The sequence below is a fragment of the Salmo trutta genome, chromosome 16 (genome assembly GCF_901001165.1).
Source record: "Salmo trutta chromosome 16, fSalTru1.1, whole genome shotgun sequence".
In the NCBI taxonomy this organism is placed as follows: domain Eukaryota; kingdom Metazoa; phylum Chordata; class Actinopteri; order Salmoniformes; family Salmonidae; genus Salmo; species Salmo trutta.
The window spans coordinates 44908109-44932164 of record NC_042972.1 but is presented as its reverse complement, the minus strand read 5'-3'; the positions used below and the strand labels follow the sequence as shown (position 1 = coordinate 44932164).

The 24056-nt window shown below is 46.4% G+C and overlaps 1 protein-coding gene across 2 annotated transcripts in view; it reads right to left on the bottom strand.

Annotated features, from left to right (window-relative positions):
• Positions 1–24056, bottom strand: part of LOC115150822 (extracellular sulfatase Sulf-2) — a 67457-nt gene that overhangs the window by 10555 nt on the left and 32846 nt on the right. For both annotated transcript variants that reach the window (XM_029694531.1, XM_029694532.1), the window contains 4 exons: positions 2229–2471; positions 1447–1686; positions 1194–1345; positions 550–719 (listed from right to left, as the gene is read on the bottom strand). In XM_029694531.1, the coding sequence (XP_029550391.1) occupies positions 550–719; positions 1194–1345; positions 1447–1686; positions 2229–2406 (740 nt within the window). In that variant the 5' untranslated portion in view covers positions 2407–2471. The remainder of the gene's footprint in view (positions 1–549; positions 720–1193; positions 1346–1446; positions 1687–2228; positions 2472–24056) is intronic.

The following is a 24056-nucleotide window of genomic DNA, read 5'->3' as shown; positions in this document are numbered from 1 at the left end:
CTGCAATGTGGATGTGAAAAGGGTTTTCTGGAGGGATGGAGTAAGAGGGGAGCCATTTTCTTTCCCTCCATAAAGGGAAAGTGAGATAATTTATAAGCTCACAACGGGGGGGTGTAGATTTCTGAGAAAAAGCAATTAAAAGTTGACATTAAAACAGATTGGGCTGAATATAATCACTGTGTTACACTTTTATTCAGTACTTTAATGATGCTTATGGGATTCACTCTTACAGGAGAGGATGATCGACCAAAGACACAGGCTCATTACTGCCTCCCTGTTTGTCTCTCACATGACCAATGGGAGAGGTGGTATTAGCCCAGGACCAAGTGCTTATCTTCGGTGTACTGTGCCAAGCAGACAAAGGCTGGGACCCATAGTGTGTTATCATAATCTATGGATGCCTATTTATCATGAACCTCTTAACGATGCCAATCTACTGTAAAGTCTGCAATGAACAAGGATCATCGCTGATCCTACATTCAGCGTACACTAGCACACTGCATCTTCTGTCAAATTAGTGTATCTGTGTCTGTTACGGTATATCCTTACATGTGCTGTGAGGCGTTGGGGAAGGCAGTGCTGTACTGTGGTGCCGAGTCCTCCGGTCCATGTGGGGCAGCGTGGCTCAGGACCATCATCACTGGTCGGTGGGGGTACATCCTCTTGGACGAGCGGAAGTAGTTGAGGCTGTCATTGGTGATGATGTCTGTGAGATAGTCCTGTGGAAGCAAGAATCGCCTGTACATGAGGTTCTGAACTCTAATATTAGGCTACTTCCTCCCAGAAAGGGAAAGAAAAATGTGTATAGAGCAATAAAGCTTGTCATAATGGCTGCCTTATAACAGCATTTAGATTGAGATAAACTGTTTACTACTGTTTACTGCTGTATACTACTGTATACTATTATATACTACTGTTTACTACTGTTTACTACTGTATACTACTGTATACTATTATATACTACTGTATACTATTGTATACTACTGTTTACTACTGTATACTACTATTTACTACTGTATACTACTGTTTACTACTGTTTACTACTGTATATATTGTATACTACTGTATACTATTGTATACTACTGTATAACAATATTATCACAATTTTTAAGAATTGGATGATAAAATCAGGGTTATTCATCATCATAGATTACTACTCCAATATTTGAGTGAAAACTGAAACAGGATGGAACCTTTGGATAGTTGCTGCCATGCTTCTCCCGCACGCCGTTCCTGCACAGAGTGTAGTTGTAGAAGCGAGAGTTCTTCACCAGCGCTACCCACTCCCTCCAGCCAGGGGGCACATACGAGCCGTTGTACTCATTCAGGTACTTCCCAAAGAAGGCTGGGACAAGAGGTGGGCATGAGTACAAAGTGATTCACTCTGCAATAATGCGTGTGTGTCTGTGTGTGTGTGTATATACATGCTGCACAGCTCACACTCACCCGTCCTGTAGCCTGAGTTGTTAAGGTGCACAGCGAAGGTGTGTGGCTCATGGTGGGCCTGCCAGGACGGTGAGGAACAGTTCTCGTTGTTGGTGAAGGTGTGGTGATTGTGAACGTACTTCCCTGTCAGAATAGAGGAGCGCGACGGGCAGCACATGGGAGTGGTGGAGAAGGCGTTAGAGAAATGGGTGCCTCCCTGCTCCATGATACGCCGTGTCTTATTCATGGCCTGCATTGAGCCTGGAGGAGAGAGCGACAGGGAAAAGAGAGGGGAAGGAGGGAGAGAGGGAAAGGGTGAGGGGAAGAGAGGCATAAAGATGGAAGGGGGTGAGGGGTGTGAGAGACAGGGGGAGAGAGAGAGAATAAATATTGTCTGTGAAGTGTCGCCCATTTGAATTCATGTGTACTAAAGGCTTTTCAGGCTGATGCCGATTGTTTAGTGAAACAGATGCTCGACCATAAATTCCTGGATTTCAATGGTATTCTCACGAGCAATCAGAGGGGAACAAAGGGTGTCAGTGAGGCTGTTATACTGGCACTCCAGTCCAATATGCAGTTTAAGGGCTTAAACGGGTAGGGAGATAACCAGGGTTTGGCACTCAGACAATGGATGTCATAGGCCACTCGCTCCATGCCAATACTGAAGTTGGCCATGGGGTGCTTGACTTCAAGTGGGCAAATGGAGAATGGTGCCAAGAGGAAGCATTACCCTGACCTCTCTCACTAACATGCTGACAGACACTGAACAAGCACCACACAGACACACACACACTGTGTTTTACCCAATTCGATGTCCTGGTCGTCAGTGAGGATGAGGATGATGTTGGGTCGGACATTGTTGCGGGCTTGTCGATCCCTCTGCAGACGTGTCCGGTGGCGCTGGCCGGAGAGGAAGGACGAGCCCTGGGCCGGGGAGACCACCCCCAGGAGGAGGAGGAGAAGGAGGCCCCGTCCTCCCATGGCTCTACCTTGTCTTCACCTCCTTCTCACTGAAGCAGGGGCCACTCTGCTGCCCTACTCCCTCACTCACATTGACAGACACAGAGACAAGGATGAGACCAAACATACAAACTGCTAAAATCTGGTAGCTATGCTGTGACAATTATAAAACATGTAAAACATGTAAAACATTATAAAACATGTAAAAATATGCATGAAATGAAATGTACGCATTCACTACTGTAAGTCGCTCTGGATAAGAGCGTCTGCTAAATGACTTAAATGTAAATGTTAAATGTAAATGTAAATGAGTCAGAAAGTCTGTGGTCTAGGGTCATCAGGAGTAGTTCTCTGTGAATTCTGTGAGAAATACTGTAAGTGTCTCTCTCTTTCAACTATTTCTCTCTCACACAGACACACTCAAGTAAAGAACAGGCAGATGTGAGCAGAGCCATTACACGGTGCTCTTCCATATAAATGCACCTGTTTAGGCACCCCTCGTTAATCAATCATTAATGACGCATTAGAGCGGTGTCATTGCCTCAGTGTAATGATCTCTGCTGGTGAACACATGGCTGCCAGTCTGGGGCTAATGGGCCTGGGCCAGGGGCCAACGCTCCCTCGTCTACCCGAAAAGAACAGGGGGATGGAGCGGAGCGGAGGTGAAGGAGAGGAGAAAGAGTTTAAAGACGGGATGAGATTTACCAGAGGAGACAGAGGTTATTGAACAGGAGGGCATTGTGGGTTGCTTTGGTGAATGTTTGAGGAAAGAAATACAGAATATTGTTGCTCTCAAATAGTTACAAAGTGTGCATTGAGAAAGTGTTTCAGGGCAGAATAACAAAGTGTTCATCAGACTGATTTCAGACAACGTAGACGTGGTGATGTGGTGGTGCATTATCTGTGTGCTCAGTAAGAGAAAATTATGTAGACGCAGTATACTTCACTGATGCTCTACACACTGCGTTTCCTCATAAAACAATAGACATCACGCTGTGACAGTGTTCTGTTAGTACAATTTCCTCTAAATTATAGCTTCATGCATCATTTGCTAAATGTATACTTGTTTTATATTGATTTGATAATGCAAGTACACCTCTGACTTCTTACAAACGAACCCCAACAGAGTTTGTCATGGAAACTGATGATTACATATGTTCACAGTACAGGAAATGGCTATTGATTGTACTTGCTGTAAATGTTTCGAAAATACTGCCTTGAATACAAATATGGTGTGGTGTTTCTTCTCACAGCTTTGAGATTGAGAAAGATTAGTATTAGAATAAGTAAAAGTCACCCAGTAAAATACTACTTGAGTAAAATAGTATCTGGTTTTAAATGTACTTAAGTATCCAAAGTAAAAGAAAATGGAATACTGTCAGATGATTCTAGGAGTGGTGGTTGGAGTCAGGCGCAGAGAGCAGAGGTAAAGTATACAGTCTTTATTTTCTCCGGCAACAAACTGGTCACGCCAAAACAGAAGGGCGCGTAATAATAATGACCAACCCAAAACACAGGGCAAAACGGTCCGAAGAGAGAAAATAAGACGTCAGCCAGCACAAAACACCAAAACACAAAAACATCCAAAATACAACTAGCGAAGCAACTACATTCACAGGCCCACCGTCCTGAGTGGACAACAAACAATCCCGCACAAAAATCCCAACTGAAAACACACATTAAATAAGTCCCCACTAATGACATACACAAAACAGGTGCGGAACAGACAGACAAACTAAACGAAACTGAAACAACGATCGGTGGCAGCTAATAGGCCGGCGACGACGACCGGCGAGCGCCGCCCGACCGAGGAGGGGCGCCACTTTCGTTGGATCCTGTGACAAATACATCAAATTCTTTATTCACAGATATCCAGGGGGACACTCCAACATCATTGACCAACCCAGTATTTGTGTTTAGTGAGTCCACCAGGTCAGAAGCAGTAGGGATGATGCACATTCTCTTGATAAGTGCATGAATTGGATGATTTTGCTGCCCTAGACGTCAGGGAAAATGCATGGAGGAGTAAAATGTACATATTTTCTTTAGGAATGTGGTGGAGTAAAAGTAAAAGTTGTCAAACATGTAAATAGTAAATTAAAGTACAGATACCTGCTTAAGTAGTACTTTAAAGTATTTTAACATAGTTACTTTACACCACTGTATAAAAAAGCGTCACAAGGCCTCCTCACAAAATCAATTAACCAACAGCACCACTGACTGAGAGACTTGACAGGTTTGCGTGGCCTGTGTTTGCTCAGTGTTCTGTGGGTCTACAGGGAGCGTATTCCTCCCAGCATAGAAACTGTATGAACACAAAACAGCCCACAACAACAGCCCAACCCCAGCCTCTCCCTGCTGGGAGGTAACTCACTCATCAACAACCTCACTGGGATGCTATTGTTTAGGGGGACAATAGAGCACACACACACATACACAGACACACACACACATACACAGACACACGCACGCACATGCATAAACACGTGGACACACACTTCACATGCAAACCAAATAGCCTACAGAGCCAAATCAATCGAAGGCGTTTAATAAAACAATATCGCCATGTCCATCAACCTCAAGCAAACACAAGTAGATAAGTCAGTTGGGTATGTTACTATTCCAGAGGAGAGGTGCCACCCTGTTTCTGTCACCCTCCTCCCCCCTACCTCATCACAGTGTTAATAATGCCCAGGGATATCCTCATGGAAAACAGACCTCTCGGTGCCAAACTGTACCCGTATCCAAGCAGGACCTTCTGTCTGTGAACGTCCTGATTCTATAACACACTCATACCCTCTCTATACTCACACTCAAGCTCCTCTATCACACACATATGCATCCACCTCCCCATCCCTCGGAAGCACAAACTCACACACACATATGTGCATCCACCCCACCCTCTTTGCATGCGAGTATGGGCCCACACACATCATGCGCACACAACGCGCACACACACACACACACACACACACACACACACACACACACACACACACACACACACACACACACACACACACACACACACATCTGCCTTTTTTCCAGCTCCTCTCTGTCTCTGTCTCTCAGGGCATTGTTGCCTGTCTGGGGAATGGATGAGGTTCTGACCAGGTGGGCTCTGCTGTTTTATATTCTCCCAACTCCTCTGCCCCTCCTCTCCCCCTCTCCATCCCTCCCTTATCCTCCCATCGCTGGCATGGGATGAAAACCAAAACAACAATAAGGAACACTATACAAAAACATAGGTGAAAAGCCACTTAATTAAACAGCTCTGTCGCCAAACACCAGAAATGCCTCACCGACACTGCTGCAATGACTTTGACAATAAATAAAGGAATGGATGGTTCCCTCTCCTCTCCACTGTGAGTGTTAGTGCTGTATGACATGAAGTATACAGTGCATTCGGAAAGAATTCAGGCCTGTTGAGTTTTTCCACATTTGTTACGTTATAGCCTTATTCTAAAATCGATTAAATAACTTTTTTACCTCATCAATCTACACACAATACCCCATAATGACAAGGCTAAAATGTATTCAAATTAAAAAACAGAAATACCTTATTTACATAAGTATTCAGACCCTATGCTATGAGACTCGAAACAGAGCTCAGGTGCATCCTGTTTCCATTGATCATCCTTGAGATGTTTCAATTGATTGGACATGATTTGGAAAGGCACAGACCTGTCTATATAAGGTCCCACAGTTGACAGTGCAGGTCAGAGCAAAAACCAAACCATGAGGTTGAAGGTATTGTCCGTAGAGCTCCGAGACAGAATTGTGCCGAGGCACAGATCTGGAGAGTACCAAAACATTTCTGCAGCATTGAAGGTCCCCAAGAACACAGTGGCCTCCATTATTCTTAAATGGAAGAAGTTTGGAACCTTCCAGAAGGACAACCATCTCTGCAGCACTCTACCATTCAGGCCTTTATGGAAGAGAGGCCAGACAGAAGCCACTCCTCAGTAAAAGACACATGACAGCCCGCTTGGAGTTTGCCAAAAGGCCCCTAAAGGACTCTCAGACCATGAGTAACAAAATTCTCTGGTCTGATGAAACCAAGATTGAACTCTTTGGCCTGAATGCCAAGTGTCACGTCTTTAGAAAACCTGGCACCATCCCTACAGTGAAGCATGGTGGTGGCAGCATCATGGTGTGGGTATGTTTTTCAGCGGCAGGGACTTTCAGCGGCATCACCCCGTAATGCATCGCTCGCCCCTCCACACGCCTGCTCAGTCGTGCCCTCTCTGCCAGTAACTCCTACCGGAATCTTGTGTCAAGCTCGGCGCTCAACTCCCTTCTCGGCTCCGGTTTGCTCCACGGCTCCCTCCGAATAGCCCGGGAAGTTAGGTCAGGGTTCCCCCTGACCTAGCAAAACTCCCCTTATGAGTGTTGCTAGGTGTTGCTACCTCCTGAATAGGAGAATACAATGCCTCGTACCTTTGTCGTTTCCTCTTCGACTCCTCCAGCTCCGCTTTCGGGCGCTGGTACTCCCCAGCCTGGCTCCATGGACCCTTTGCCCTCAAGGATCTCCTCCCACGTCCATGACTCGAGATACTTCTCCCGTTGCTCCTTCTTCCACTGCTTGGTCCCTTTTTCGTGGGTGGTTCTGTCATAACGGTCATATTGAGGAGACCAAAACGCAGCGGGTATAGTAATCATCTTCTTTATTTACTTACTAAAGTGAACACTAAAACGAAAACAATAAACGACAACCAACAGTTCTGTAAGGTAACCCAACTATACAGAAAGCAACCACCAACAAAACGCAAGTGAAACGAACACAACTAAATATAGCCTCCAATTAGAGACAACAACAACCAGCTGCCTCTAATTGGAGGTCATTGCCAAAAACCAACATATAATTAGAATAAACATAGAAATATAAAACATAGAACAAAACCCCCAAAAACATCAAACACTCAAAACAAACACCCCTTGCCACGCCCTGACCATACTACAATGAGAAATAACCCCTTTTACTGGTCAGGACGTGACAAGTATGCTTTTCTACTGTATGTGTGAATGTAAACATGGCCTTGAGTGTCCATGTGTTGAGTTGAGTAATGGTATGTCTTTCATAATACCTACTTAATAATTTTCACACAGTGCTTTGTGTAAATACTGATGATTTGAACAAAGTGTTGCTAATACCTTGCTGATAAAGAAGGAAGAATATAGAAGGCAAATTGTTTGTCAGATCAGTTATTTTACACTAAGCGAAAGGCCCACGGTGCTGATGCAGCTGATGACTGATTGGTGGCGCAGACTGCTAAAACAGTTAGTCGTATTTCAACGGTTGCGAGTTCTAATCTCACATGGGGCAATTATCTTTACAAGCATTTCACTACAGTTGCAAAAACATCTGCTAACTATGTGTATGCAACCAATAACATTTGATTTGAGTCAGAATCAAGGCAGACATTTGCCATTTAGACAGAGGCACAAATCACAACATGAGTAAACATTAATCTGAGCAGACCTCATTAAAAACTGAACAATAACAGAGAGAGAGAGAGAGAGAGAGCGAACACAGCACATTTTTGTAAGTCTGATTGACGATCAATGACCATCATCCAAAGTTACAGTCAAATCCAAAATTATTGGCACCCTTGATAAAGATGAGGGGAAAAAAGACTATATAAAATAAATAATACAAATACTGAGCTATATTGTATGCTCACATTTTTGGGAAAATAATAAATTAATTAACAATTAATAAAACAAATCTAAAAAAGATAGGTCTAAAAATGGTTGGCATAACTGTTTTCAATACTTTTTGCACCCTCCACTTGCAACGATAACGGCATTGAGCCTTTTTCTATAATGTTAAATGAGATTGGAGAACACATTGGGAAGGATCTTTGACCATTTCTCCATACAGAATCTTTCCATATCTTTGATATCCTTTGGCCTGCGTTTATGGACTGCCCTCTTTAATTCAAACCACAGCCTTCCTCACCATCTTTAATAAGCATGCTCCATTCAAAAAATATAGAACTAGGAACAGATATAGACCTTGTTTCACTCTAGACCTGTCTGCCCTTGACCAGCACAAAAACATCCTGTGGCGTTCTGCATTAGCATCGAATAGCCCCTGTGATATGCACATTTTCTGGGAAGTTAGGAACCAATATACACAGGCAGTTAGGAAAGCTAAGGCTAGATTTTTCAAACAAAAATTTGCATCCTGTGGTACAAACTCAAAACGTTCTGGGACACTGTAAAGTCCATGGAGAATAAGAGCACCTCCTCCCAGCTGCCCACTGCACTGAGGCTAGGAAACACTGTCACTACTGATAAATCCACAATATTTGAGAATTTCAATAAGCATTTTTCTACGGCTGGCCATGCTTTCCACCTGGCTATCCCTACCCCGATCAACAGTCCTGCGCTCCCCATAGTAACTTGCCCAAACCTCCCCCACTTCTCCTTCACCCAAATCCAGATAGCTGATGTTCTGAAAGAGCTGCAAAATCTGGATCCCTACAAATCCGCTGGGCTAGACAATCTGGACCCTCTCTTCCTAAAATTATCTGCTGAAAGTATTGCAACCCCTATTACTAACCTGTTCAACCTCTCTTTCGTATCGTCTGAGATTCCCATAGATTGGAAAGCTGCCGCAGTCATCCCCGTCTTCAAAGGGGGTTACACTCTAGACCCAAACTGCTACAGACCTATATCTATTCTACCCTGCTGCTGTCATGACTGTCCTGATCAGGTCAGGGTACAGGAGACCACCACCCTACAGATTATCTCCCAAACCCCCAACAGAGGAGGAGAGATCTAGGGGTCTGAAGATGTGGGGGTTTTATGACACCTCATGCCCATAATAAACTTAGGCCACAGAGAAATTCCTTTGTCCTAACAATGGAGAACTGGCCTCAGAACATTAAACATGCAATAAAGGGACTTTGGAACAATGGTTTCCGTCAGCCACAATGGTGGTTATGACGAAAAGTGGAATATTAAAATGTATGTAACTTTTGTATTTGTTTTTAAAGGTTAAGAGATGACGTTATTATGAAAACATTGTACCTTTAAGAGTTTTCCCAGTATATGCCTGATGTTTATACATTGTACGCTGTTTGGAAAATATCCAAATCAAACAGAATGTTTTGGTAAAGATGAAATGTGAAGTTAGTGTCTAAAATCGGATTTTTAGCCAAATCTAAGCCTTGCCCCCTTTACTTGGTCCGCCCAGAGAATTGCCCTAAAGGCTGTTACACCCACTTCTGACCCGAGGGTATAAGACAGGAGAGTGAAGAATTAATTAGGAGACTATTGACCCCAAGCTGCAGCTAAGGTCTAACAAAGTCGACGAACCCCAAAACGAAACACAAGGTTGAAGACAAAGAAATATTTTTCTACACGAGCTACGGACGAGTAGCTGTGTCTAAGCGGGTGAATTCAAGCCGAACCACCCAGCCTCCACTCTCCATTGAATCGTGGTATCGACCCCGTTCGGGCCGAAGCTGTGAGCTCTGAGCTACAGAGCTGTCTGTCCTCAGAAGACCCCTTTCAGATCAAGGGCGAGGGATCAGACCATTTAGCCAAGAAGGACACTGACATCGTGAGGACAACCAGAGAGTTGCGCCGGGGAAGTGCGTCATTTAGAAGCCTAAACGACCCACGCGGAGCTTCCCACCTGAGACCTCCAACACGTAATTACATCATTATATTCTGACCCATAAGAGCGGCAGTTCGGGGCGAGGCTAGTTAAATAAGCATGGCTGACAAATTAACCCAAATGTATATTTCTCTCGTGTACTTCCTTTATTTCTCTCTCTTTAAAATCCCCATTTTGGGTAACAAGCGCCATAGTGTGTTGACCCGTTATACTAAGTCCTAATCAATAGCTAGACTGTGTTTTGTGTATGTGTATTTTTATCATCATTTTAGCTTGCTAGTAAATAAATAATCAACTAAGATTGGTGTGGTAAATTCAGTGGTAAAGCCCGGGTCCGTGCAGATTCCCGGATTATACGACGTTCAGATTATTAGACTGTAGAGGAAATTGATTAATTTAGCGACTGTTGTAATCGATATTCTGATATCCTTTGAGTTCATTTGGGAAATAGAAACTCAATCAAAACAATGTTCCCATGGTGCCCCAGGTTAATGAGTTAATAATTGCTTGATTCATTGCTTAATTCATTTAATCACGTAATTATAAACCGTTAATCATTCGATGAGCAACAGTCGTCACATTAAATAATACAACGTCACGACACTGCATTTCTAAGGTCTTCGAAAGCCAAGTTAACAAACAGATTACCAACCATTTTGAATCTCACCGTACCTTCTCCGCTATGCAATCTGGTTTCAGAGCTGGTCATGGGTGCACCTCAGACACGCTCAAGGTCCTAAACGATATCATAACCGCCATTGATAAGAGAAATTACTGTGCAGCCGTCTTCATCGACCTGGCTAAGGCTTTCAACTCTGTCAATCACAACATTCTTATTGGTAGACTCAACAGCCTTGGTTTCTCAAATGATTGCCTCGCTTGGTTCACCAACGACTTCTCAGATAGAGTTCAGTGTGTCAAATCGGAGGGCCTGTTGTCCGGACCTCTGGCAGTCTCTATGGGGGTGCCACAGGGTTCAATTCTCGGGCCGACTCTCTTCTCTGTATACATCAATGATGTATAGGTCTGTGGTGATTCTTTGATCCACCTCTACGCAGATGACACCATTCTGTATACCTCTGGCCCTTCGTTGGACATTGTGTTAACTAACCTCCAGATGAGCTTCAATGCCATACAACTCTCCTTCCGTGGCCTCCAACTGCTCTTAAAGGCAAGTAAAACTAAATGCATGCTCTTCAACCGATCGCTGCCCGCACCTGCCCACCTGTCTAGCATCAATACTCTGGATGGTTCTGACTTAGAATATGTGGATAACTACAAATACCTAGGTGTCTGGTTAGACTGTAAACTCTCCTTCCAGACTCACATTAAGCATCTCCAATCCAAAATTAAATCTAAAATCTAGAATCGGCTTCCTATATCGCAACAAAGCATCCTTCATTCATGCTGCCAGCATACCCGATCCTCGACTTCGGCGATGTCATTTACAAAATAGCCTCCAACACTCTACTCAACAAATTGGATGCAGTCTATCACAGTGACATCCGTTTTGTCACCAAAGCCCCATATACTACCCACCACTGCGACCTGTATGCTCTCGTTGGCTGTCGCCAAACCCACTCCTCCCAGCTGCCCACTGCACTGAGGCTAGTTTTACAAGGGTAGCCAGGTGGAAAGCATGGCCAGCCGTAGAAAAATGCTTATTGAAATTATCGATTATCGTAGATTTATCGTGATGGCAGTGTTTCCTATCCTCAGTGCAGTGTGCAACTGGGAAGAGGTGCTCTTATTCTCCATGGACTTTACAGCATCCCAAAACCTTTTGGAATTTGTGCTACACGATGCAAATTTCTGTTTGAAAAAGCTAGTCTTAGCTTTCCTAACTGCCTGAGTATATTGGTTCCTGGCTATTCAATGCTAATGCAGAACCTCACAGGATGTTTTTATGCTGGTCAAGGGCAGTCAAGTCTGGGGTGAAACAAGTGCTATATCTGTTCTTAGTTCTACATTTTTTGAATGGGGCATGCTTATTTAAGCACTTTTGAAGAGCAACCAGGCATCCTCTACTGATGGGTTGAGGTCAATATCCTTCCAGGATACCCGGGCCAGGTTGATTAGAAAGGCCTGCTCGCTGAAGTGTTTTAGGGAGCGTTTGACAGTGATGAGGGGTGGTCGTTTGACCGCGGACCCATTAAGCACGCAGGCAATGAGGCAGTGGTCGCTGAGATCCTGGTTGAAGACAGCAGAGGTGTATTTAGAGGGCAAGTTGGTCAGGATGATATCTAAGAGGGTGCCCATGGTTACGGATTTAGGGTTGTACCTGGTAGGTTCCTTGATAATTTGTGTGAGATTGAGGGCATCTAGCTTAGATTGTAGGTCCCCTAATAGTATGAACTTTGAAGATAGATGGGTGGCGATCAATTCACATATGGTGTCCAGGGCACAGCTGGGGGCTCAACTGTGAGAGACTTGTTTTTGGAAATGTAGATTTGAATAAGTAGAAGCTCGAATTGTTTGGGCACAGACCTGGATAGTATGACAAAACTCTGCAGACTATCTCTGCAGTAGAGTGCAACTCCGCCCCCTTTGGCAGTTCTTTCTTGTAGGAAAATGTTATAGTTAGGGGTGAAAGCCAGGATTCAGACACGGCTAGGACATCTGAGTTGGCAGAGTGTACTAAAGCAGTGAATAAAACAAACTTAGGGAGTAGGTTTTTAATGTTAACATGCATGAAACCAAGGCTTTTACGGTTACAGAAGTCAACAAATGAGAGCGCCTGGGGAATGGGAGTGATGCTGGGGACTGCAGGGCCTGGGTTAACCTCTACATCACCAGAGGAACAGAGGAGGAGTAGAGTAAATCATTGCTTGATTTATGAACGTCAACAACAATTTGTCTATTTTCATTTGTGAGTTCATTACCTTTTACCATGGTGATGGATGACAAAGGGATTTTACATGAGCGTTACCTCATTTTTATATCTCAGTGAAACGGGAAGTCATCAAAGGCCACAATACACTTCCTTCAAATTAGATTAACTTAAAAAAGTAGAATGTTAATGGAGATTACATTTAGTTTCATTTTATTTATTAGAATCTTTAGGGTTCCAATAATTTTGATATATTTTTAAGAATAAAATATTTTTCTCTGAGCAATTTAATTAGTATAAAATAATATAATTACACCAAATATTTTGTGCATACAACATAGCTCTGTATGTGTATTATTTATTTTATAGTATTTTTTGCTCATCTTTATCAAGGGTGCGAATAGTTTTGGACGTGACTGTATGTCAATGCGATCTGTATCTTTGTTAAAAATGGAAGTGCATCACCAAAATCTGATACATATTGAAATCCCCCTAATGTGGAGGCCATTGAAAATATAATGTTCAACACTCCGTCTTTGCATTAAATTTTAATGATGGCTGAATATTTTATGGATAAAGATGAATTATGAATGGCATGACAACGGAGCTGTGTCACACTATGGGCGTTGTGGTGAAACAGAGGGGAGTGTTGGGGCCAAATGCTTTCACCAGAGAGACAAACACCCGAGAGACAGACACATTATAGCAATGTCCCTCCCCAGAGGAGAGAGGGACAGACACCTAGCAAGTTGAACAGAAACTTCTCAGTTTGGACAAAAACATCAAAACATAATAGAAATATCCAAAAGATTTAGCAGTGGAGTTAATGCAGGTTTTCTACGGATAAAATACATTTTGTTGTTCAATGAGCACCATCTGATGCATGCAAGCAATGCCCCAGGGAGAGAAGGCTAAAAAGAGAGAATATGAGAAAATGAGAACCAGACTCTTATTACATATTGAAGAAGGACGACTGATTCCATCCGTACGTTTCTCATTATTTAATCAGCTTCCTGCCAATGAAATATGGAAGAGCACAGAAGCACAAAACAGACTGAGTCTGCCCCAATCAATGTTCCAAATGGGAGAGAGGGAGAGAGAGAGATATATATTTCACACAGAATTCCAATGCTTATGTTCCCTTTCAAATGGTCCCTTATTTGCCACTTTCTTTGAGTTATATCCCCATACATACAGTACATCCCAGTGAATAGCTGGCACACAGAGGGGTAGGAGTAGCCTCTGCAGGATCTAGCCATAGCCTATACTGAATTGGAAATGGTATTCGTAATTGACAGTTGATAGTTGGATCGCATGATAGCCTACTCATAATTGGAAAAAACTATGTGTTTTAAAATGCTTAATAGGGGTTGGCAATATCTAGGCTAATCATCTCCCTGCACATTTCTATTAAACAAGTGGCAGCAGATCAGGGGCAGCGGACTTGTGTGTGTCTGTGTGTGTGTTCTCAAAAGTTGCAGTGGGCAGATGATCTGCTGTCACTCAGTCAAAACGCAGATCAGCATTTCATAGTTTTTCTCTGTTTGTTTGATGTTATGCACATTGATAGCTTGCTAGAAAACGTCCTCGCCAACTGATTTATAATAGTAGCAGCAGACCCTATCTACAGTAAATGGTCGGAGCAAAACATGCGAAGAGAAGTGACCGGTGACATTCTAAAGCAAATGGAGTGTGGCCATTGGTTGACCCAAGTGAGCGTCCCAAAACCAGGACACGTTTTCACAGATCGGTTTTCTCACAGAGCCGTAAGATGAATTTTTAAAGAAAATACAGCAACGATCACTAGGTCCAGAGGGGAATTTAATGTATAGTTTTTCTTACCAGCTACACCTTTCAGATACAAAGAAAAGGCAGTATAAAGAAGACAGTATGGTAAAGATTGTGGGTTTTTGTCTAGATATAAAAGGGATCAGAGAGAGAGACAGCTCAAGGAATAGTCTGGATAGAACAAAGCATGAGAATGTCTGCTTCAGGCTGGTTTTTATTTACTAGATTCCCAGTGCAAGGATTTCAAATAGAATAGAGTCAAATGAAATAGAATAAAATAGAACACTCCACTGTCCATTTCACATTCGTGACACTCAGGTTCTCCACTCATCCACATCATACTCAACAAGTAAAAACAAACTAATGAAACACCTAAGAATGTCAAACACATATCCCAGTCCTGAATGCAGCCTATTGACAACACTATCACACAGATTCCTTTGGTCATAATTGAGCCTGGCAGGGCTTTGAGAATGTGTGACTTTGTTCCCATTGGATTGTAAAGCTGCATCTGGACAGAATTTGCAAACTCTCCAAGGAGCCTTGAATTTACCAACAAAAGTTGGTATTCAGATGCAAATTCTGAAACATCCTGCCTCTGTGTTAGAGTAACTCTTTCTCTGAGGGGAGAGAGTATGTTTGGAGGATGATTTGGTGTGTTGGGGGATGGGTGGAGATTGGGATGCTGAATACTGTACAGAACTGGGACCCCCTTTTGCATGATAATGTGTAGCTACTGTATCGAGAGGTGCAGTGATTGCTATTCATAATCTATTCTCCACGCACACATCCATGCATTATCACAAAGTATATGCCATGGCATCCAGACATCACACTATTCATAAAGTCAGGTGTTGAGACGTACACTAAGAGATAAAGCTACAACACAAAAACATACTGGCGAGTCAGCTGCAGATGGATTATAATGACAATTATGTGTAAATCAATGACTTCTCAATCAATGAACACTAACGTGATAACCGCTAAAACAATGACCCCTTACAAAGTCAATGCAGAGAACCCACACCAGTCCCAAAGCACATAACCCTGACATGCCATTCAATAACACTGGGCAGGGCCCATGTACCAAAACACACATCATTTTATAGGAGTGATTTTACTGCAGGAGTGCTAATAACCTATAATACAGTATGTAAATAGCCCAGAGGATCTGTCAAACAATCACAGCAAATCATTTATTTAGATATCCTCTAGTTCTGATGAGCTCTGTGTACAGTACTTGTTACAAAACCTGACAATCAGAATTGGCACAACCATTTCCCATTTTAATACACAGACACAGTGGACCAGGTACAGTAGTAGTCTCTACCAGATCGAAGGAAAAACAGATGAGTGTTTTATGGATGTTTATGTGTTGGACAGTCCCTGTGTGTGTGTTGTGTGTGTGTGTGTGTGTGTGTGTGTGTGTGTGTGTGTGTGTGTGTGTGTGTGTGTGTGTGTGTGTGTGTGTGTGTGTGTGTGTGTGTGTGTGTGTGTGTGTGTGTGTGTGTGTGTGTGTGTGTGTGTGTCAGTGGAAACATCAGGCAGAGTGTTTTCTCCTGCTTGTACCACTCTGTGCAGCACAGGGGCACTCATCCACAACTCTCCATATCAGTCAGAGAGAGAGAGACGCAGACAGTGGGACGTGGATGTGTACACGTTTAGAGCCTAACACATCATTAATCCTGCTATGGGTTTGTTTTTCTTTTTTTAAAGAGGAACAGGAGTTGGTGATGTGGTCTGGCTGTTATAGGAGAATTGTGAGTACCACACGCACACACCACACAAACACCATCCCCCTCTCCCATCATCCATATTATACATAATTGCTTCAATTCCTCTGATGAGACAGGGAGAGATAAGATGGCCGATGATTGGGTTGCTGGATAAATGAGGAGGAGATGAATGTGAAATGGTCTCACTAAAGACAAAAGACCCGTTCATGATAACAAAGAGCTCAGACAGACCCCTGTGGACTAGAAATGTACAATACACACAAGACACAGCATATCAGACTTCAAACAGCACTCTGCTGGAGTGTGATAGACAGTACAAAGGCACAGAGAAACATCTCATTAACTAGCTGCGCTCACTGAAGTGAACACGAGAAGATCCAAAACGATCAAGATGTTTTCCCCCTGTCTCGACCAACACAATTCTAGAGGGACATCACTCTGCCTTGTCCCTTACCTCAACAACAACAAAAAATCATGCTTTTGACACCTCTCACATTTACATTTGCTTATTTTGATGTAATTCAGTAATCAATGTTGTTGCAGGGATGTGCTTTGGAATAATAGGAGTGAACTCAGTCATCATCTCTTGGGGACCAGTGGAGTCTTCTCTATCGGTAACAGGGTGGGATGTGAGCGCTGCGGATTGGGGCCTGCCCAACAGAGGCCACCACCGTGTGAGGTGACCCGGTGGGGTCAGGCCACTTAGTCTCCCTCCGCGCTCCCAGTGATACGCCAAAAAGAACATGGAGGTGGTAGCAAAAACAGAAACAGAGCCTTGATTGTGCCGAAGGCAGGTTCACCCCCCCGCGTCTCTGGGCCTTGAGGAAGAAAATGTAAATGGTATTTTGTATTTTGTTTCAGTCTGGATGGGTTTATTCTAGCGGTGGGTAAAACTCTAGCTGATTAAGAGTCAATGAGTGCTCTCTGCTTTCCCCTGCCATAGCCTATTGTGTTGTTGTGTAAGGGAGAGCTGACATAGGGGGACGTGTCCTACTGTGCGGTACCATGGTTTATTTCACTGGGACGGACGCTGATGGCTGAAACAAGTGACTGAGCTGGTCGACAAGACAACCTGCTGAGTGATCGGGCCGTCTTATTGGCATTTATTGACCAGAAGCAAAGCCCCCCCACAATTTGTCACATGTTAACTAAACGGATTATACATTTGGTTTTGTCCTGCTACCAGTAACAACCCAGCTAACAATTCTAGGGAGAAATAACGTTTTTGTAATGTTAGCCATAATGTTCCTCTAATGTTTGAGTGTCCAGTTTCCGTTAGTTAGGGTAACATTCTATCTGTAGCTAGGTTTCCATCCAATTGGCAACAGATTTCCATGCAAATATTCTAAAATAGCATAAAGAAAATATGTTTCCACTGAACTGACTTGTTGCCGATAAAAATCAGTGTGTGATGAGGTAGTGCACCCAAAATTTACTTTTTTTGTGTAGCGAATACAAATCTAAAGTTTTCAACTCTACTGATAGTTTTGTCACAAAAACTCTTGCATTAAATAGCAAATGTGCCTACTCTGGTCTTGGTACATGCGCTCCAGCCAACAGATCGCAGATAAAGTGGGGGTAGGAGTTCTTATGTTATGGATAAGAGCGAGAATGTTTTATTTGTCAAAACGTCCGGCAAGCATCAATCATCATGTCACCAGAAGAAGACCCTCGACATTTACTGGAAAGATTATTTATTATTTTATTTAACCTTTATATAATTGGCAAGTCAGTTAAGAACAAATTCTTATTTACAATAAGACCCTTGACATTAATTGGAATGGAGCTATACATTTTGAGTGTCTTATTCTGATGATCGACGCTTGACTACCGTTTTGACAAATAAAAACATTCCCGCTTTTCCATCTTGTGCCTATATCAGTTCTTTTTAAGTCTTAGCCTTCCCTGTAGCTCAGTTGGTAGAGCATGGTGTTTGCAACGCCAGGGTTGTGGGTTTGATTCCCACGGGGGGCCAGCACAGAAAAAAAATGTATGAAATTGTATGAAATGTATGCATTCACTGCTGTAAGTCGCTCTGGATAAGAGCGTCTGCTAAATGACGTAAATGTTAATTCTAATTAGTTTATATTTTTACACTAAATGGCCAAAAGTATGTGGACGCCGCTTGAAATTAGTGGATTCGGCTATTTCAGCCACACCGCAGCAATGTTCCAACATCTAGTGGAAAGCCTTCCCGCAAGAGTGGATGCTGTTATAGCATCAAAGGGGAGACCAACTTCATATTAATGCCCATGATTTTGGAATGAGATGTTCAGGTGCAGGTGTCCACATACTTTTGGCCATGTAGTGTATCATAGGAGTATATTTTTCTGAGGCAAATAGGATTCCCTCAACATTTCTATAATGTCCAAAAGCTTTCAGGTCGAAATACTGTGATAGACTTTTAAGTTGCATACTGTCACGATTCCCACCGACGGTGGCGCCCCCTCCTGCTCGGGTGGCGCTCGGCGGTCGTCGTCACCGGCCTATTAGCTGCCACCGATTCCTTTTTGCTTTTCCCTTTTTTTATTTTGTGACACCTGTGGTAAATTAGCCATTAGAGGGGCTATTTAGTTTAGCTGGCCCGCTCCTGTTCGTGCGGGATTAATGATTGTTTATTTGACAGACGGTTTATGTTCGTGTCGACGTTGTTTTGACGCCGTATGTACTTTCTCCCCTGTGTGTGGGAACATTTGTTTTTGTGTGAGTGTATATTAAAAACACCACTACCCTGTGTTCGCTGCTTCCTGCGCCTCATTCCTCCTCCACGACTACCAAGCCGTAACAGAATCCCGCACCGTAATAAAAGGCATGGAATCAGCGGGAGCAGCGGCCACTCCTCTGCCCTCGATGGAGGAACGCGTACTCCACCACACGACAGTCCTCCATCGCATCGGATCGGCAATGGACCAGATGATGGAGAGGATGGACCGATGGGAGAGAAGTGGTATCCTCTCTCCACCTCCACTTCCCCCGACACAGCCATCTTCGCCCCCCATGACGTCTGGCTCTGGCGCGCTTCGTTTGGCGCTCCCGAGGGAGTACGATGGGGCGGCGGCTGGGTGCCAGGGATTTTTGCTCCAGCTTGAGCTGTACCTGGCCACCGTCAGACCTGCTCCCACGGGGGAGGAGAGCGTGAGTGCCCTCGTCTCCTGCCTGACGGGCCGAGCTCTGGAGTGGGCTAATGCGGTCTGGAACGGTCCAGACTCGGCGAGGGACCACTACCCAGAGTTCACCCGCCGCTTTCGGGCCGTGTTCGACCACCCTCCGGAAGGAAGAGCGGCGGGTGAACGGCTGTTCCACCTCAGGCAGGAGACGAGGAGTGCCCAGGACTTCGCGCTGGAGTTCAGGACCTTGGCTGCTGGGGCGGGGTGGAACGACAGGGCCCTCATAGACCACTACCGCTGCAGTCTCCGGGCGGACGTCCGCAGGGAGCTGGCCTGTCGGGACACAGCTCTGTCCCTGGACGAGCTCATAGATATGTCCATACGACTGGACAATTTGCTGGCTGCCCGCGGGCGTTCGGAGAGGGTCCTGCCCGTTCCACCCCTGTGCACCCCCGCCCCTACCCCTATGGAGGTAGGGGGGGCCGTGCAAAGGGGCACCGGAGGAGGTGGCTCCTCCTGCACCAGCTGTGGTCGGAGAGGACACACGGCCGACCGGTGCAGGAGGAGCCAGTCTGGGAGTCGAGATGGCAGGCAGAACACTTCTCGGTCACCTCAGGTGAGTCAGCACCAGATTCACCCAGAACCCCCTGTTGGTCATGTGTTTTTACCTGTTTTGTTTACAATTTTTTTTCCCTCTTCCCAGCATAGGGCGCTAGTCGATTCAGGCGCAGCTGGGAACTTTATGGACCGTGGACTTGCCATTAAGCTGGGCATTCCGCGGGTGCCGATAGATTCCCCTTTCCCTGTGCACTCCCTAGATAGCCGGCCATTAGGGTCAGGGTTAGTCAGGGAGTCTACGGTGCCACTGGACATGGTAACGCAGGGGAATCATAAGGAACGCATTAGTTTTTTCCTTATTGATTCGCCTGCGTTTCCGGTGGTGCTGGGGGTCCCCTGGCTGGCTGGTCACAATCCCCGTATTTCGTGGAAACAGGGGGTTCTCCAGGGGTGGTCAGAGGAGTGTTCAGGTAGGTGTCTAGGAGTTTCCATAGGTGCCACGTCGGTGGAGAGTCCAGACCAGGTGTCCACCGTGCGCATTCCCCCTGAATACGCCGATTTGGCGATCGCCTTTTGTAAAAAGAGGGCGACTAAATTACCACCTCATCGACAGGGGGATTGTGCGATAGATCTCCAGGTTGACGCTGCGCTTCCCAGGAGTCACGTGTACCCCTTGTCACAGGAGGAGACTGCGGCTATGGAGACATATGTCACGGAATCCCTGGGACAGGGGTACATTCGGCCCTCCATCTCACCCGCTTCCTCGAGTTTCTTTTTTGTGAAGAAAAAGGAGGGAGGTCTGCGTCCGTGCATTGATTACCGAGGTCTAAACGCTATTACGGTGGGGTTTAGTTACCCACTACCTCTCATCGCTACGGCGGTGGAATCATTTCACGGAGCACAGTTCTTCACAAAACTGGATCTCAGGAGCGCGTATAATCTGGTGCGTATCAAGAAGGGAGACGAGTGGAAAACCGCCTTTAGTACCACATCAGGCCATTATGAGTACCTCGTCATGCCGTATGGGTTGAAAAATGCTCCAGCCGTCTTTCAATCCTTTGTTGACGAGATTCTCAGGGACCTGCACGGGCAGGGCGTGATAGTCTATATCGATGACATCCTGATATATTCCGCCACCCGCTCCGCGCATGTGTCCCTGGTGCGCAAGGTGCTTAGTAGACTGCTGGAGCATGACCTATACGTTAAGGCTGAGAAGTGTGAGTTTTCCAAACGAGCCGTCTCCTTTCTGGGTTATCGCATTTCCACCACGGGGGTGGTGATGGAGTGTGACCGCGTTAAGGCCGTGCGTAATTGGCCGACTCCAACCACGGTGAAGGAGGTGCAGCGGTTTTTAGGCTTTGCCAATTACTACCGGAGGTTTATCCGGGGTTTTGGCCAGGTAGCGGCTCCCATTACCTCACTGCTGTAGGGGGGTCCGGTGCGTGTGCGATGGTCGACGGAGGCGGACGGAGCCTTCAAGAAGTTGAAGACGCTGTTCACCGACGCACCCGTGTTGGCGCACCCGGACCCGTCTTTAGCGTTCGTAGTGGAGGTGGACGCGTCCGAGGCTGGGGTGGGTGCCGTGCTATCACAGCGCTCGGGTGTGCCATTGAAACTCCGCCCCTGCGCTTTCTTTTCGAAGAAGCTCAGTTCGGCGGAGCGTAACTACGATGTGGGGGACAGGGAGTTGCTAGCAGTGGTTAAGGCTCTGAGGGTGTGGCGGCACTGGCTTGAGGGGGCTAAACACCTCTTTCTCATCTGGACCGACCACCGAAACCTGGAGTACATCCGGGCAGCGAGGAGACTGAATCCACGTCAGGCGAGGTGGGCCATGTTCTTCGCCCGGTTTAGGTTTACCATCTCCTATAGACCGGGTTCCCTGAATACTAGGGCCGACGCGCTGTCCCGTCTCTATGACACGGAGGACCAGCCCATCGATCCAACTCCCATCATTCCAGCGTCTAGGCTGGTGGCCCCTGTGGTATGGGAGGTGGACGCGGACATCGAGCGGGCATTGGTGTTAGAACCTGCGCCTGCGCAGGTGCCCTTGGGGCGCATGTATGTGCCGCTCGGTGTTCGTGATCGTTTGATTCGGTGGGCGCACACGCTACCCACTGCGGGTCATCCTGGTGAGGCGAGGACGGTGCGGAGTCTAAGGGGGAAGTACTGGTGGCCCACCTTAGCTAAGGACGTGAGGTCCTATGTCTCTTCCTGTTCGGTGTGTGCCCAGAGTAAGGCTCCTAGGCATCTACCAAGAGGGAAGTTACAGCCCCTCCCCGTTCCACAACGACCATGGTCGCACCTGTCCATCGACTTCCTGACAGATCTTCCCCCCTCTCAGGGGAACACGGCGATTCTGGTGGTTGTGGATCGGTTCTCTAAGTCCTGCCGCCTCCTCCCATTGCCCGGTCTCCCTACGGCCCTGCAGACTGCGGAGGCCCTATTTACCCACGTCTTCCGGCACTACGGGGTGCCGGAGGACATTGTCTCTGATCGAGGTTCCCAGTTCACATCCAGGGTCTGGAAAGCGTTTATGGAGCGGCTGGGGGTCTCGGTCAGTTTGACCTCCGGTTATCACCCCGAGAGCAATGGGCAGGCGGAGAGGGTGAACCAGGAGGTGGGCAGGTTCCTGAGGTCGTATTGCCAGGACCGGCCAGGGGAGTGGGCGAGGTATATTCCCTGGGCTGAGTTAGCCCAGAACTCACTTCGCCACTCCTCTACTAACATATCACCCTTTCAGTGTGTGTTAGGTTACCAGCCGGTCCTGGCACCATGGCACCGGAGTCAGACCGAGGCTCCTGCGGTGGAGGACTGGGTCCAGCACTCCAAGGAGACCTGGAGAGCCGTACAGGACTCACTAAAGGAGGCCAGTGCGCGGCAGAAGAGGAGTGCTGACCGCCACCGCAGTGAGGCGCCCGTGTTCGCACCGGGAGACAGGGTCTGGCTCTCGACCCGGAACCTGCCCCTCCGCGTGCCCTGCCGGAAGCTGGGGCCGCAGTGTGTGGGGCCCTTCAAAGTCCTGAGGAGGATAAACGAGGTGTGTTATCGGTTGCAACTCCCTTCCTATTACCGTATTAACCCCTCGTTTCATGTGTCTCTCCTCAGGCCGGTGGTAGCTGGTCCCCTTCACGAAGATGAGGTGCCGGAGGTCCCTCCGCCCCCTCTGGACATCGGGGGGTCCCCGGCGTACAGCATACGGGCCATACTGGACTCGAGACGCCGGGCGAGGGGCCTACAGTACCTCGTTGACTGGGAGGGGTACGGCCCGGAGGAGAGGTGCTGGGTGCCGGCGGCGGACGTCCTGGACCCATCTATGTTGAGGGAGTTCCACCACCTCCGTCCGGATCGCCCTGCGCCTCGCCCTCCGGGTCGACCTCGAGGCCGGTGTCGGCGCGCTGCGGGAGCCGCGCGTCAGGAGGGGGGTACTGTCACGATTCCCACCGACGGTGGCGCCCCCTCCTGCTCGGGTGGCGCTCGGCGGTCGTCGTCACCGGCCTATTAGCTGCCACCGATTCCTTTTTGCTTTTCCCTTTTTTTATTTTGTGACACCTGTGGTAAATTAGCCATTAGAGGGGCTATTTAGTTTAGCTGGCCCGCTCCTGTTCGTGCGGGATTAATGATTGTTTATTTGACAGACGGTTTATGTTCGTGTCGACGTTGTTTTGACGCCGTATGTACTTTCTCCCCTGTGTGTGGGAACATTTGTTTTTGTGTGAGTGTATATTAAAAACACCACTACCCTGTGTTCGCTGCTTCCTGCGCCTCATTCCTCCTCCACGACTACCAAGCCGTAACAGAATCCCGCACCGTAATAAAAGGCATGGAATCAGCGGGAGCAGCGGCCACTCCTCTGCCCTCGATGGAGGAACGCGTACTCCACCACACGACAGTCCTCCATCGCATCGGATCGGCAATGGACCAGATGATGGAGAGGATGGACCGATGGGAGAGAAGTGGTATCCTCTCTCCACCTCCACTTCCCCCGACACAGCCATCTTCGCCCCCCATGACGTCTGGCTCTG